This window comes from Gavialis gangeticus, unplaced genomic scaffold (assembly GCF_001723915.1).
Source record: "Gavialis gangeticus isolate Ggan-Ray unplaced genomic scaffold, GavGan_comp1, whole genome shotgun sequence".
NCBI classification, from domain to species: domain Eukaryota; kingdom Metazoa; phylum Chordata; order Crocodylia; family Gavialidae; genus Gavialis; species Gavialis gangeticus.
Window position 1 is genome coordinate 14,803,716 of NW_017729032.1, and position 15,384 is coordinate 14,819,099.

At 40.4% G+C, this 15,384-nt stretch overlaps 1 protein-coding gene across 1 annotated transcript in view; it reads right to left on the minus strand.

Moving 5' to 3' along the window:
• CTSC (cathepsin C) overlaps window positions 1-15,384 on the minus strand; it is a gene marked incomplete at its 5' end in the record, with an annotated part of 27,690 nt that overhangs the window by 1,996 nt on the left and 10,310 nt on the right. Inside the window, 4 exons of the mRNA XM_019523769.1 lie at window positions 851-982; window positions 4,780-4,895; window positions 5,678-5,833; window positions 6,205-6,371. Of these exons, the coding sequence (XP_019379314.1) occupies window positions 851-982; window positions 4,780-4,895; window positions 5,678-5,833; window positions 6,205-6,371 (571 nt within the window). The remainder of the gene's footprint in view (window positions 1-850; window positions 983-4,779; window positions 4,896-5,677; window positions 5,834-6,204; window positions 6,372-15,384) is intronic.

Here is a 15,384-nt window from a genome sequence, read left to right on the forward strand (position 1 = left end):
ACCCCACACTGCACCTGCCACACCAACTTCCCCTCTGAAACACACAAGCCATCTCCTACTCCACTTTTGATTAGGATGATGCCCTGTGAACTACAGCAATTGAAGTATTTTCATGAAAACCTACTGTTAAAAATACCACATACTCCAGTTGTCATTATGGGAACTGTGCCCTTTCAGAAAAGGAGGGGGGTGTAAGTTAGTCACTGTTTTTGCTTTTTCCTTTCCTCTCCCCCTGCCTACTGTTTTGGCATACTTGGTTCCTTCCTCCCAATGCCCAATATGCAACCTGGCTCTTTTAGCGACTCCCCTAGACATGGAGTTCAAGTCCTGTATCCTACTTTACTATATTTCCCTCTGCAGGTTCCTTTCATTTAAAGCTACTGCTGCACACAGCCAGGCTGCAGGTGAAGAGCATGGATGCCTTTAAGAGTTTTTGTAGAATAAAAAGAGGAAAAGCAGATGGCAAATGGCCAGCCAGTCTCCCACCAGTGATTCTAGCCAACAGAACATGCCCAAGCAGACAGCAGAAGAGATGCTAGTGATCCTGGAATACAGTCCACTCTGGTGTAGTCAAAGAAATCAGCTACCACAAAATGTAGCCATTCAGTTTGACAGCCGAGAATTAACCACATTTCTCAATCATGACGTCAACTTATTCCAACAGCTTAGGTTTCTTGCTGTCATGGAGGCACCCATTTCACTGCAAATGATCTTTCTCACCCAAAAACCAAGGGCAGAATTAAAAAACAGATCCATCACAAGGGATTTCACTAGTGCAGTTAGATCTGATGGAGTATTCCTCCTGCACTGCTGAATACTAGACTAACACTTTGGTATTCAATGTACTTACCTTGAGAATACTGGCTACAGGACACTATTTGCTGGGTACTAAAAACTGGTGTCTGGGAATTGTTGGTTAGGATGCGAATTCTTGCCTCCAACATGCCCATGGAAGCAAAGGAATAGCAGCTGCCACATGATGCTGGGGAAAAACAGGAAATGCAGTATATCAATAAACTAAGCAAGGCTGGTATGCCGCATGGACATGAACCTAGCATCACACCAGGTGAATTAAACCATGCTTGCTTTTTTCCCCCTGTGTACACTATGGCCGTGTCCAGATGAGAATGGTTGTGTGGTATATGGTACCACGGTGCCAACTCCACACATTCAGGTATTCTCCATGCTGCAATGTAGCAGTGTAGTGTTTTTTGTCTGCTTGGTTGGGGGGTTTTTTGGCTGCTGGAGATGCAGGGGTCAAAAACCCTGTGCAAAATAAAGAGGAGTGGCATATACATGGGTAGCGCATGCCACACAACACTTGGCTGGCCAGAGCCATGCTCCAGCTGCTGGTCAGGCTCTGAGTGGCAGGATCACCGCTGCTGCAGCCCCAGGAGACCCCCAGGACCTCAGGTAAGGCTCAGTGCTGGCTTCAGCCTCTCCTACCCCACCTGGGGTAACTTGCTGCACACGGGACGGTTCATGGCACAGGCATTCCCTGGGGACATGCAGCAACAAAAAGCATGCTCTGCTTCTTGTCCCTGGGGAAACAAGTGGATGCAGACTATGACTGCAAGCTAGGCTTCAATAACTCAGCAAGGTCTCTGAAGGTACATTTAACCTTAAGCATGGAGGTAAATATGTAGAGAACCCTTAATAAGAGCAGCTGAGGTGATCAAAGAGAATGCTTTTTCCTGAAAGAAATTTAAATATGCTTTCTTATTTTAAAATTATTTTTTTTTAAAATCATATTTTTAATTAGCCAGTTCTCAAGTTTCATAACGTTCACATGTTTACAAAAGGACATGTGTGTTAGTAAGGTACAGAGGATGCTCTCAATCAACTACTTCACAGACCACCCTTTACAGGGCCTTGGCATGCCTAGTACAATCTGGATCAAGTGAACTCTAGTCATAAGCAACAGCCCATCAGTCGTTTCAGAACTGTAAATTCCCCATATATTTCCAACTCTACAGCTGCTTTGAGAAGACCACATAAGAGTCCAGTAATGTAAATGCAAGGCTTGATGCAATGGATTTTTATAATTATCGTCCCCAAGGAGCCAACAATTACACAGGCTTTCTGGAGGTACTTAGTTGTCCTCTGCTTCCAGGCAACTACAAGTTAAGTCTCCCTAGCCACTGTTCTACACCAACATTTAGTGTCACCATTCAGTTTTCATGCTTTCACCTGCTCGGCATTCTCTATAATGCAGCAAGAACCTGTGAATGTGAGACTCACTGTGGAGCTTGCATGAGGTCTTATTCTGTCTATTGCTCATCACCAAGGTACCTGATTGACTTACCTGCTGTCATGAAACAGAGGGAAATATGGCAAAGATTTAAAAAGGAAGGAGGTTTGGGGGAACAAAAAGAAAAACAAAATACCTTGTCTAAATGTGTAGGTGGGTAACAAGCAGGGCTATTATAAAAGCAGGACTTTATGAAATTGTACTGTAATTCAAATGTGAACTTAGCTGCATCTCTGACAAGAAGGGGGTGGAAGGCCCTTTCTTAACATGAATGCTCTTTCCCAGCAGGGCTGATTGAAGTTATGAAAGGCTTCACCCACTCTTGCATAATCAGAGCATCATTGGTTGCTTGGCCAAGCCACAGAAAGACATGTTTGCTGTGCCTCATTTACAAAGGTATGTTAAATGAAACCGCTTTGCCCTGAAAGCCTAAGACATTATGATACTGTGCTCAAGCCCCACACTCTTAAATGCAATAGTACATTTGTCTGAGCAGACTTCAGTATGAGCACCACACAAGTGGAATATCAGCAGAGACACAAAGATAATTGCTAGAGCTGTTGTATGTCCAAAGCTTCCCACAAATTCAATCCCAAGTCAATTAGAGGCTTAACTGCATTAGATTCCACTGTGGTAAAGGATCATTAAATTATGAATAATGACTGAAGAGCACAGAATTTCAAAGGTGAGGAACCAGGAGGTCATTATCCTTTCACCTATTCTGCACATAAGTTACAGGAGATAGAACAGAGTTTTGAGAACTGTAGCTCCCCAGGTCCAATCTGTTACAGAGATGTATTTGCTCAGCAATATTTCCCAACAGTAGAAATAGATGGCAACAACCACTGGAGAGGAATATATCCTTTCCAAAAAAAGTAGGATATTCTAGACACACTGAAGGGATATGCTTTTCTTACCTCATACATATGGACACCAATATTAAAATCAAAGTCTAATTTGTATCACGATCCTGTTTGTTCTGTTCACTTAGTTTCAAACTGAGCTTTGCCTCTTGAAATTACCATACTAAATAAAGATGTTATCCAATTTCTTTTTCTGACTATACTTGGGAATACAATGTGCTAGAGAAAGATCATAATTGTATGGGATCAGCTTAAAGTCCCTGCAAGCTCCTTCATTCCCTTTCCCCTCTTCCTTATGAAATATGTCCATTTGGGATGTTACTTCTTGAAAAAGATATTGTTAGTGGCATCAGGACTCTAGTGTAGTTTGGATACAACCTGTGAGAGAAAGCATAATCTTGCTATTAGTTCAGCAATTATCAAAACCTTCATATGGACACTTCAGCATTAGGAAGAGATGCTTTTTAAAGCTCACAACTCATTCTCAAGGGCCAGCTTTTCAGCATCTAAACCTAAACTTTATGCTACTGTGAACAAGATTGTTATTGTGGATATCAGTGGTACTTGCATTAAAATTGCCTTTGATCTCTTACAAAGGACTGAAAGATTTGTTACTTGTGATATGCAAACATATTCCCTAAACTTTTAAAATATTCAAGTTACAGTTTCACTGTAAGGAGGTAGAGGCAATCCCTTTGCCAAGAAGCAGTAAAGCAAGATTGACCATAATGAGAACAGTGCTTCAGGAGATAAAAGCCTTGGATCTTGTCATGCTCACTGAGGAAAGGAAGACATTTATTTTGAGGAAATGGGAATATGTAGGAAGGACAGGTATAAAAAGAGTGGCTAACAGTTGAGAACACTTGGGTAGGGATTTAAATATTTCCTATTACTAACATCATTGATTGTAAGCCAATCTTCCCATGGTCTCTCAGCTTTGGCAAGAGAGCAACGCTTTAAGGATATGGTTTCATTATATGGCAGACAGTATCCCATTTTCATCAATAGGAAGGTTTGGAAAACAGTAGCCCCAAACTAATTTGAACTCTAGACTAGAAATTATTAAAGATTTTCAGGCTAAGTAATCAGTAATAGATTTTCCCATTGTATGAGCAAGGAAAAAAGGTTGGCCTTCATTGTATAAAGGTGTCAGACATTTAGCATTGTTCACACTTCAAGGTTCAAACCAACACTTAATTCTCAACAGATCAATCACGTAACTATAATTGTCCCTAAAATGATTTACAGTAATGAGACTTGAGGGTGGTAGAAGCTATCCTTTAGAGGGTTGTTCTTTAAACCTGTATGATAATTTGCTGTCAGCTGTAATTAGTGGAAGAATTAATAACTGAACTTGAACTGTATCAATTCTAATATTAGAGATACCAGAAATCCATCATTGTGACAGCTTGGACAAACAGAATTTGATGCAGATCACCATGCAAAGTGCTCTGGTAAATTACTTTCACTCCTCTAGTAATTCAGATGCTCTGATCGAAAGGAGTATCCTCTAGTTTGACAGCAAGAGTCAGAAACTTTTTCAAGCCATCTTTGAGTACAAAGTGCATATTGACCTTCCCTGCCAGCCACAACCAGTCGATTAGCAAAGTGGTGCTTTTTCCAGGCAATTTCATTATATAGAGATTCACAAAGAAAATCTTATACCTTGATTTCGCACAGGACTGACGTAGTTGACACCATTAACATTTCTCCAGTCCCAGGATTCTGGCAAACTTGAAGCTTGTTTAAGTATTTCAGGTGTTAGCGGTGCTGGCCTTGGTCTAAAAAGAGAAAAATACACTTCTGATATTAACGTGTCACTGTCTAGACAGAAGACTATTAGAGTGCATAAAGCACTGACAACTCTAGGCCTTTGCTTCCACAGCCTGTTTCCTAGCTCTACCAGTAGCTACAGTGAGCTGTTTGGAGCAGTGTCCACACATGTCTAAGTGATCGCTCCTTGGCTTCAGTAGGATGAAAAACTGAATTCACCTTAACTGTGCATGCCAGAACAGTGTTCTCCCCCAGTTCATCCACAGAGACAGCTCCCCAGATGATATGCCCTGGAACTCAGCCTCCTTTATATTTGACTAGAGTTGCTGTGGAACTGAAATTTATGAACTGTCCATTTTAAACAAAAAATAAAAATACCTGCTGGTGTAGGTGTATGGTCATCCTTGGCTGATTGGTGCTTAAAAAGGGCCAGCTGTCTTTCCAAACCCATATTTTCTGCCCTGTCACAATCTCTTTCCCTAATACATTTTAGCAAGCCAAAAAAATAAAAAATAAAAAAATCAAGCCAGAAATAATTCTATTTGTGAACTGCTCAAGACAGCCAGATGTTTGGATAATCAGAAATCAAGCCGGGGAATACACTGGCACTCCATCAGAAAGCTGGGAAGCTGACTACAGCTGGACTGTATATAATCTGATCTGAACTAGGAGCCAGCTCTTCAACTGGCAACAAATCAGCACGACTACCTAGATCCCTAGGGAGATGGACAGATTCTTAACAGCCAAGAAGTCACCCTTCTGCAGCGATACAAGCAGAACACCTTAATACCTAGGGGCTCTGGAGTGGAGGCCTCCAGCTCTTTTAGTCAGTTCTTCCAGAGTCAGAGTTTCATATTCCTTGTAGGCTGCTGCAGTCCAGGATTTCTGAACAGTGTTGATAGTATTCACAAAGTCACGGTTGTGCAAATAAGGTCTGCTTGAAAACCTGCAAAAAGAGTTGGAAACAGCACAGAAAGGTTGGAATTGAAGGCTAGTCTCTCTCACTGGTTGCACAAGTGCTGTGATAATACAATATAAGCCCTTTCTACCAAAAAGGCTTTGCAACACAGCTGCAACATATCTGCATCCCATCATTCCCATAATACAGCTGGATTAATAACATCACAGTCTAAAGTTACGTTAAGGACAAAGAATTATGTCCACTTCAGAAAGATGTTTAATTAAAAAGGTACAAAAAATGAACTTTTAACTATGGCTCCAGGTAACAAGTTTGGCATCCTTTGTACATTAACAGATGTACTTGGATGCTACAATTAGCTTAGGTTGAAGGCAACTTCATTAACTTCATGCTCTCACCTTTCCTTTGGTTTCTGGAGAGGCAACTGGTGTATACGAATGCTGGAGGGAGAAGGAGACACTTTTTGTCCAAGGAAGCATGCCCAGTTACGGCCAAGTACATCATGCACCCATCCTGGAAGGGTCTCATGGCAGTAACTGGTTACATTTGAGCCTTCTTTTGTGTACTGTAAAGCAAAACAGAACTGGGTTAATATACATGTAACAGCCATGTTAAATCCTGTGCACTGCAGAGACGCAACACTTGCGCTTTGCTACATGTCAGGTTTTGGAACCTGCACACATTACAGCTACATACTGACTATATAACAAGAGGAAACTCTGTCCAGGTATTCAGGCTCTTTCAACCTAGGTGGTGTTTAGAGGACACTGGTATGAATGAACATTTCTGGTGTCCTACTATAATTCAGAGCAGCCAAATCAGAACAGCCAAATAAGTTGCACAGACAGCTAGAAGAGCCTGTCCATACAACAACAATAAAAAATGCGAGCCTTATGAACTTTAACAAGAACACAGCCTTGTTCTATCTATGGCTTCTGAAAAGGGCAAAACATGATCAGCTGCCACAGTTACTAACCTAGTCCCAGTTTTTCATAAGAGGCATCTGGGCAGGGCATTATAATCTTCTGCATTTATGTTACTCCTCAGGTACTCTGGCAATAAGCTTGGTGTGGAAACCTAAGCGATACAGCTGTGGGCCCACACAAGACTGAGCCTGCTCTTTCAGGATTTGTTGGGGACGTGTAAAAAGATAAGAGGACAGCTAGTATCTCATGATCCAGACTTCCCGAACTTCCCATTTCCAAGAAGCAAGAAAAAGTAAGTTTTTGTTTTACATCCCAAGAAGCCATAAGTGAAAAGGGAAACTGATTCATCTTGGTAGTTTCACTCCAACTAGAAGTTGTGTTGATTCAGTACAGGGTTTGTGTGGCTGAAATCTATTGATTTGTGTGTGCAAATGTTATCCCAGGAACATAACTTGTAACAGCTTCCTGTTGCCCAGCTCCTGCCTCCAAAAGGCAACATTCAGTCAACAGTATGTTCTTTGCATTTCATCTACTTAAAGTGGGATGATAATTAAAATTATTTAATGAGTTCATCCTGCCTAATGACTTAGTTTTCTGCCATTTAGATATACAGAAAAATACTGAAGCTTCACTTCACGGGTTAACAGTGTTTTGAAAGCATAATACTTAGCCTTAAAAAGATGGAGCATAAAGTGATAGGTGGTCCTAGATTCTGTTTAGAGCTAATCAACATTAAATGGTGACTGAGCGCCCTCCCCGCCCCCACCCCCGGCCCCGTAAAAGTGGTTTTGCCCAAATGGTCCTCCTTGTTGGAGAAGGAACTGTTTAAGAACATCTCTGGGCCATTCTGCAGCTGGCTCAGTTGAGGATACTATCAGAACAGGCTAGAGTCCCATTAATATGGATCAATGCTGTAAAATATGCTCAGCCAGAGTTGTCAAGAGGTTTTCTGACACTCCTCTCCCCAAAAGGCAACATCCACTCTACATGTAATATGCTAGTTGCGACTGAGAGGAGAGTAAAGGGATAACAAGGACAATGAAAGAAATACAAAAAGGACAGTGTGTTTGTCAGGCTCTGCAGGGAATCTGAAGGAAAACAACACCTGACGATATAATCAAGTCTATCAGGATCCAAGAGGAAGAGCTGGAGAGCGTTAATCCTCCACTGGTTTTACGACACAGGAAGTTCACATTTGTTACCAATATCAGGATTGCAGAGGTAGTACTTCTACATTCACAACACAAGCGTGTCTCCTCCTAACAGGAGCAGATTGGGGCACTGAAAGGCCGTAGTGTTACCTTGTTCTCCTCTTCCCATCTCACAGTGAAAATAAACAGACTGTGCTCAAGGGACAAGTGCACTCAGCTGAATACCTGGGGGGAGGCAATAATTTGCTCTACAGCAGAAATGTTGAGAGGAATTCTCCACAATAGTGTTGATAAAACCCCCAAATTCTGCATCACAATCAGAAAGTTATTGACTTCACTATTAATCAGTCAGGGCGAGCGCACTGTATTGGGCTCTGCATAACAGCCTCAGTAATCAATGCTTACCTGTGCTTTCTAAAAGCCACCGCAGAACAAACACACCTAGGCAGAGTGCTGCTTATCATGAGGACTGATCTTGAATCTTAACAACCCATATGCGACTTGCTCACTATCCTCACTCTAACAAGCTAGACAGTCTATAATATTTGCATTGCATTCAAAACCGGATGCTGGCAACAGCTGCTTAATAACCATGTCAAATGTCTGAAGTGAATGCCTATCTTCTGTTCTGTGAAAACCTGGCTATTCAGATTCTGAACCATAGAAGCTTAAAATAAGCCTGAGAGAGGGCTAGTATATTAGTGTAGCCTTACCATAGGATACTCATTTAAAAAAACGCAACAAATCAGAACTTTAAAGCGTGTATTCCAATGGGTCTGAACACAAACAGGATCTCTATTTTATTCTTTAGTTCTTTAGATTTGATTAAAGCAAAAATTGCTAGCATCACTGTTTGATGTACAAATTTACTCAAAGCAGTACCATGCAAGAAAGGACAAAAGGGTCTAAGGCTGCTTGTTAGCAAAAAAGAGTCATTTTCTGATGGGAGTTTCAGTCTCCTGCAATAATATCTTACATATGGTACTGTTAGAAGCCAAGATTTTTTTTATTCACTGGAATATGTAAACATGGATTTTTATTTTTAAAGAATGAGTTAACATCCTTGAAAACCAGTGAAAATCTTAAACAGATTTCTCATCAACTCAGAAAAAGATTCAACTGCAGCAGAGGGAATAAAATGGGGTTTGTGACCTTATATTTCTTCAAGATGTATTTTTAAATCCTGTTGTTCATCCCAAAGACAAGGGATCAGCTTTGCTCACTGCCTACCCTCCTCCCTAGCCTAGGCAAAATACTAAAATTATAAAGTAGCTAGTTAATTTGGGTTTTGCATTCACTAGAAATGAAAACAGTCATTGCAATCTGTTAGCTACTTGTTAAAATTCCTGGGTTAGACCAGATCAGTTGCATTTTCTTAACTTGTTAGCTATTTTATTCAGACTAGTTATGAATTACTTTACTTTCACCAAGTCAGATTTTGATAGAGGTTGATAAAAGACTCAACAATTCTGCTTCTTAAATTGAAGACAGAAAGTACAGATGTTCTTGGAAAACCCCCAACCTCTACACCCAAACCAGCCAGGATCAGTTGCCAGACTGACAGTAATTGTTAAAAACAAATAAAGCAGCATCACAAGCCACTCTGGCATTTTTCTTTTAGTGCACTTAAAAAGGGGTATGCCTGTTTTTGTTGTTTTTTTTTTAATCTTTTCCAGGTCACCATTAAAAGAAAGGACTAGTTTTGCTTACAAGAAAAGTGAAAACATGAAATTTTACTTGGTTGATTAAAGACCAGAATAAGCATTTGCAAACTTAATTAATGGTACTGACATCAGCTTGTCTCTAAATGCTGGCAACCTGCATTCAGTTAAGATCAGTTTGCCTACCCCAACAGAAAAAATTATGCCACAAGATCAAACTGTGCCATGGCTTTAAAGACAGTTCTTGTTCTAAAAAAAGAACTAAGGAGAGCAATGGCCACTAGAGGGCACAGCAAATACTTCAACATTAAAAACCCTTAACATCTTACTAGCTCTTCCAGCCTAAGAGCACAAGTTCACAGGCTTTAAAAGCTAGAAGGGGCTGTTATGAGCATCCTATAAAAGCACAGACCAAAGGACTTCCTTTAGTAGGACATGCAACTGCAAAAGCTCCCTTTCCCTAAAATATGAATGAAGAGCATCCATCCATACCACCTGCAACTGAAACAGTGCTTCAGAAAGGTGCCCAATCTTAAAATTCATTGCATTTGACAGTAATCTTTCCCACTGGATAATTATCCTTATTGCTCAGAATTTGAATCTAGTTTCTAATATGAATTCTTCTGACTTCAGAATTTAAGGTGAAAAGGTGACCTATGGAGAACCATAGATACGAAAGGGATTCCTGAATCAAACTCATAAGTTCTTGTTGGTCTGATGCATTGCCTTGAACTAAAGACTTCTTGCTTTCAGGTTGTGCTACATCTTTAATCAAGCAAAGTATCTTTCATGTCAAATCTTCCAGTGTGGGCAACTGTAGGCAGACAGTTTGGGGAACATATTCAGGGCCCGATACTGGAGGAATTATGCCAGCCTAACGTTTGAAATACCTAGCACCACCTCTTCCCTTTTTGTTCCTTCTTTCTTGTGAACTTCCACAGAAAGATACTGAGAGAAAAAAAAAATCTCAGTAAAATGGATCATTTCAACAGGACTCTAGGTTGTGGAAACAGACTGTACATGCTTAAATGCTGACAGAACATGTTACCCAGAGAAACATAACACAGAGTCTTGCTGCTTTAATATTAGAGTCACTATTTACATAAATGAGGCAAAGAACAAGAAACCTATTTATGCACTGGCAAAGGAGAGCATTTTAACAGACTAGGCAGCCATTCTGCAACAGAAGGTGGTTTACTAAAACATATTTATATTGTCCATTAATGATAAGCAAACAGCAGGTGCATGCCCATGTCTTGAGATCAACCTACTGAAGTCAAACAAAGACTGACTGTTAGTTCCAACTGATTAGCAGAATTAAGGGGCATCAGCCAATTTAATGCCAAGAAGGTTCAGTTTTAAATGTTTCTGAGTAAAGTGCATTCACAGTGACCTGTCTTGAAGGTCCAAGACCCCCACCATTACACTCTAGTACTCTATAATCTAAGCTCTCGTTTTTAAAAAGCAACACAAACAGGATTTTTGCCCTTTTTAAGGAGACCCCAATTAATAATGAAGTCCTTAACTGTCTCTAAAGAAAAAAAATACAGGTATCAGGAATGTCAGTCTCGACTTTCCCAGTTCTGCTGGAGGATCTACTGGGAGTCTCAGAGGATACAGGTTAGCTCTTAAACCTTAACTATAGCACAAAAATAACCAAGCCCTTACCATAATTTTCTTGCCTCTAAAATAAATAAATAAATCAGCCTTTAGGGCTAACTAAGGCTGTAAATACTATATTCAAGTCAAATAGATGACACCCCCCCCACCCCCCGGTTAGAGTCTATGTATGGAAAATTTACAAATTTGTTATAATTTTCCAGGTAAAGAATCTAACTATTGGAGGTTTGCCTTGAATTCAAGGGAGATTTGCACTTTCCACTGCTACAGCATGGAAGATAAGTCTGGGGGGGTCAGGTAGACCCTTTGCTCTCCCCAACTTTTCCCCCTAGCAGCTCCTTCCTTGAAAGTGAAGAGCAAAATTGAAAACAATGACCTTGACATTAAACATGGCTGTAGCAGTTTGCACATCCATACACTTAGTACATTCAATATTGATGTATTTTATCTTTTTTTTTTCCCTCAAACTGCACTTTGGCACCTACTTTTATTTTGTACAAGCTATGCAGGATATTAATCCAAAACCATTTAAGGCTGGTGAAGAAACAGGAATAAATGGAAATAGGAAAGCAAGGCACAACTTAGCCATTGGAGTGAAGAGGAAGTCAAAAGGTATGCAGTGTAGTGGCTCACTATGACTTGAAAGAATTGTGGGTGAGAGCAACTATATTTAGAGGGCACTACCATATACCTTATTCAGATGGGCTGCACTAATCTATCCTTGTTATAGGTTCCCATTAGCACGTTTGCCCAGAATAGGCCAAGTGTTTTATGTTCAGTGTTGTATGCATCAGTTAACCAACTTCATAGTTGGTTTCTATTGCTGAGTTTTTAGCAGCAATTTCATAACAGACAATGGGTAAGAATTTAATGAGGTTTCCTTATATGTGATAAGACAAGGGGTTTCCCCCTCCCTCCCATGCCAACTGGAGGGAAAAAACCTTGTCTTGTATTCAAGTAAACATGGTAGAGGTTATGTTTATCCTGGGAAAAAGTGTTTTGTTCTGAGACCCTACAAATGTACAAGTCCACTGTCCCACTTCAAGTCCTGCTGAAGTATGTGGGATACAAGTCGCTCTTATTATGTACCTGAGTATGATAACCTGGGCTCAGAGCAAATGGGGCCTCCATGGGAGTTCAGTAGGATGCCAAATATTTAATGGTTCAAAGGCTGAAGGGGAAACAATAAATTCATAAATAGAGATTGTCTTTCTTCCACAATACAGCAAAAGAAACAGGCTCTCCTTTGCAAGGAAACAGTTACAGAAAGCAAGCTACAAAAATATATGGAATAAGCTCACCGAGTCCATTCCTTTGGAGAGTCATTTCCCCACAGTGCCCAGGCGCAAGAACAAATGACTTGTAAAATCAGTGAGATCCTATGGAAATGTTAGTGGGTGACTGGTAAGTAGGTTGCAAGAACAAAGTTACAAAGTCAATCTCAGACATACATTATGGTCAAACTTCTTGTGTTTACGTATGGCAAAATGCCATGTTGTAACCACTGTATGCATCCTATTCTATGCATAGGAAAATATACCTGTTTTAAAACAAAAGGGGAAAAGAAAGTTATACCACTTACCTCCATGCAATTTGGAGTTAAGTTCACCCTTTCTGCACTAAAAAGGATGTAGGAACTTTCATACCAAAGGTCTTCTTCAACAGCAATTCATACCAATTGTTAGACTATGCTGGCAGAGATTAGGTGGATCTGTCCCTGCATTAAGTATAATGGAATTACACACCTGCAACTTACCCTAGTGGCTGACCACATGATTAAAATCAGGATAAACCTGTGGTGCAGAAGAGGACTAAAATTCAGAACTGGGGACTTGGCTCTCAAATTTTCAAACAGGAAATAGTGAAGAGGCGACAAACAAAACATGGTAGGCAGTCCTTATACGCCAGGCACGCTTCCTACAGTGAACTGATGCATTGCTATAAAAATTGCAAACTCTCTTTCAGATTGAGCAACAGCAGCTAAATTAATTTGACAGGAAAGCAGGCCAATTTCACAGCCCCATTTAAGCAATACATGAAAAATTGTAACTTAAAAAAATAGGGAAACTGAGCAGGGGTTTACCTAGGGCAACCATTCTGGTTTAGTTTAGCTACTTTGGAGTAACCGTCAGACACACAAACCATCATTAAAAGTGATAAAACATTACTTGTTTTGTGAGTAATTATCCTCAGTCACTTTTATAAGAAACTTATTCCAGTGGTGGCTTCCAGGGTTATTTGACCAAACTATAACAGAAAAGCTTATTCAGCAATTATGCCAGCCAGTTTCACTGTGTAGACAAGTTTCCTAAATAAAATTCCTTTGCCTTCTAAGTGATTTCCAGACGCTATGGACACTGGCATTTACCCTCTCTCCCTTTGCTAAAATGCCAGTGAGTGCGTCTACACATGAAGCTACGTCACCAAAGCAATGCACCGCAGCGATGTAACATCCACGGGCAAGAACCGTGACACTGCAGCTATGTCACCATAGCAACACGCTACCTCATTATAGCATGACTTTACAGTGACATTGTGCCTAAAAATAACCATGTATGGCGCGGCATGCACGGCACAGTATAGATTGTTACTGCATTGTCTTTTAATACTTCCAAAAGGAAGCACTAAATGACAGCACAGTAACAACAACGCCATAAGTGACGTGTAAATGCAACCACTGAGGAGCATGTTGCTATCTATTACTTCCCTTCACTCTACATAGAAGTTAAAAAAAATAACCTGAAAAAGGGGTGTGGGGGTGGAATTTAGACATAAAAAGTAATAAAAGCAAGAATAAAGATGTTTTCCTCATTAGAAATTCAGATCTTGTATACTCTTCTTTATCTAGAAGACCTTTCTGCTAGATGGTTATCACTGAGGAAGCGACCTTTATTCAACACTTTAAAAAATGTTTTAAGCCTATTTTGCACATATCAGTGGGAAGGAAGGTTCTTTGTTAAAGAATAAACACTTGTTCCCTGTTCAATTATGGACCAAACAAAAACATAGAAAGAAAAAAAAATCTTAGTCCACAGCGCTGCATTTTCCAAAAGATATAGGAAGATGATTTGATATTCTTAGACATTTTCGAGGTTAAGTACCCCCTCAACCAAAGAAAACCAAATTGGGGGGTGTGGAATCTCAAACTTTCAAGTGCTCTTTCCATATCACAAAGCTAAGAAAGGCAAGCCCTGTTTTTCTTTTCATCACCATTTTATTTTTACAGGAATAGCCGAACACCTCTTCCAAGGGAGGAAGGGTGTTGGTTTGCTTTTGTGTTTGTACTCTTGGACCTTTCCTAAACACTTTAAAATAAGCATTTATATAGCACTATCAGCAGGAGCATGAATGGCACCACAGGCTGGTAAAATGGCTCTGTTCCCAGAGACCCTGCAGAAGGCAGGCAGACCAGATCCCAAGAGGTGTGAATGTAAATTCACTATTTTAAAGGTAACTATGTTAACGTATACTAAGTGACACCTGGTGTTGGGTTCTGTAGGCTGTTTCATATCTAATCCAATATTATGGGGAGACTAGGTTCAATGAGAATCCAATGGGGGAACGAACCTTTCATACTTGCAAAACCACCCTAGGGTGCAGCTACTGTAGAAACTGAAAATACTGGTCCAGCCCTAAGAAAAGCAATTGGTGGTTCATATTACGGATTGCTAGCACTAAACCGTCTGTGCTTTATTTATTCATGCTTTCCAGATAATGTTTTTGTATTATAAACAATTCTGGATTGCTTATAATCTGTCATTTTAACCACGTTGCTAGTATCAAAATGAGAATGGGGTTAACCCATTAGGGCAAATTAAGTATAAATGTTCTTAAAACAGCAAAGGCCAACCTTTTTTGCAGGCATGCCACAAGCTAAACTGTATGTCCTCCCTGACTGGCATCAATCTGCTGCTCTGCTTTCTCCTCCCTGCCCTACGTTCCATGCCTGATCTGCTGCTCTTTCTGCACAGTCACTGTGCCATCTGCCCCCTCACCAGGCTGCCACACACAGGCTGCCCATGCCACTTCTGGCACTCGTGGCACCAGTTGGCCAAGGCCTGATTTAAAGCACTCCATTCGAATACTTCCACCTAAACCTTAAACTGAAGTGTTAAACCTAGGCATGTCTTATTACCTGAGGGTTACCAGTGATCTAACCCAGATATTCAGCACATGCTCTCTCTCAATACTGACAAAAAAAAAAAAAAAAAAAAAAAAAA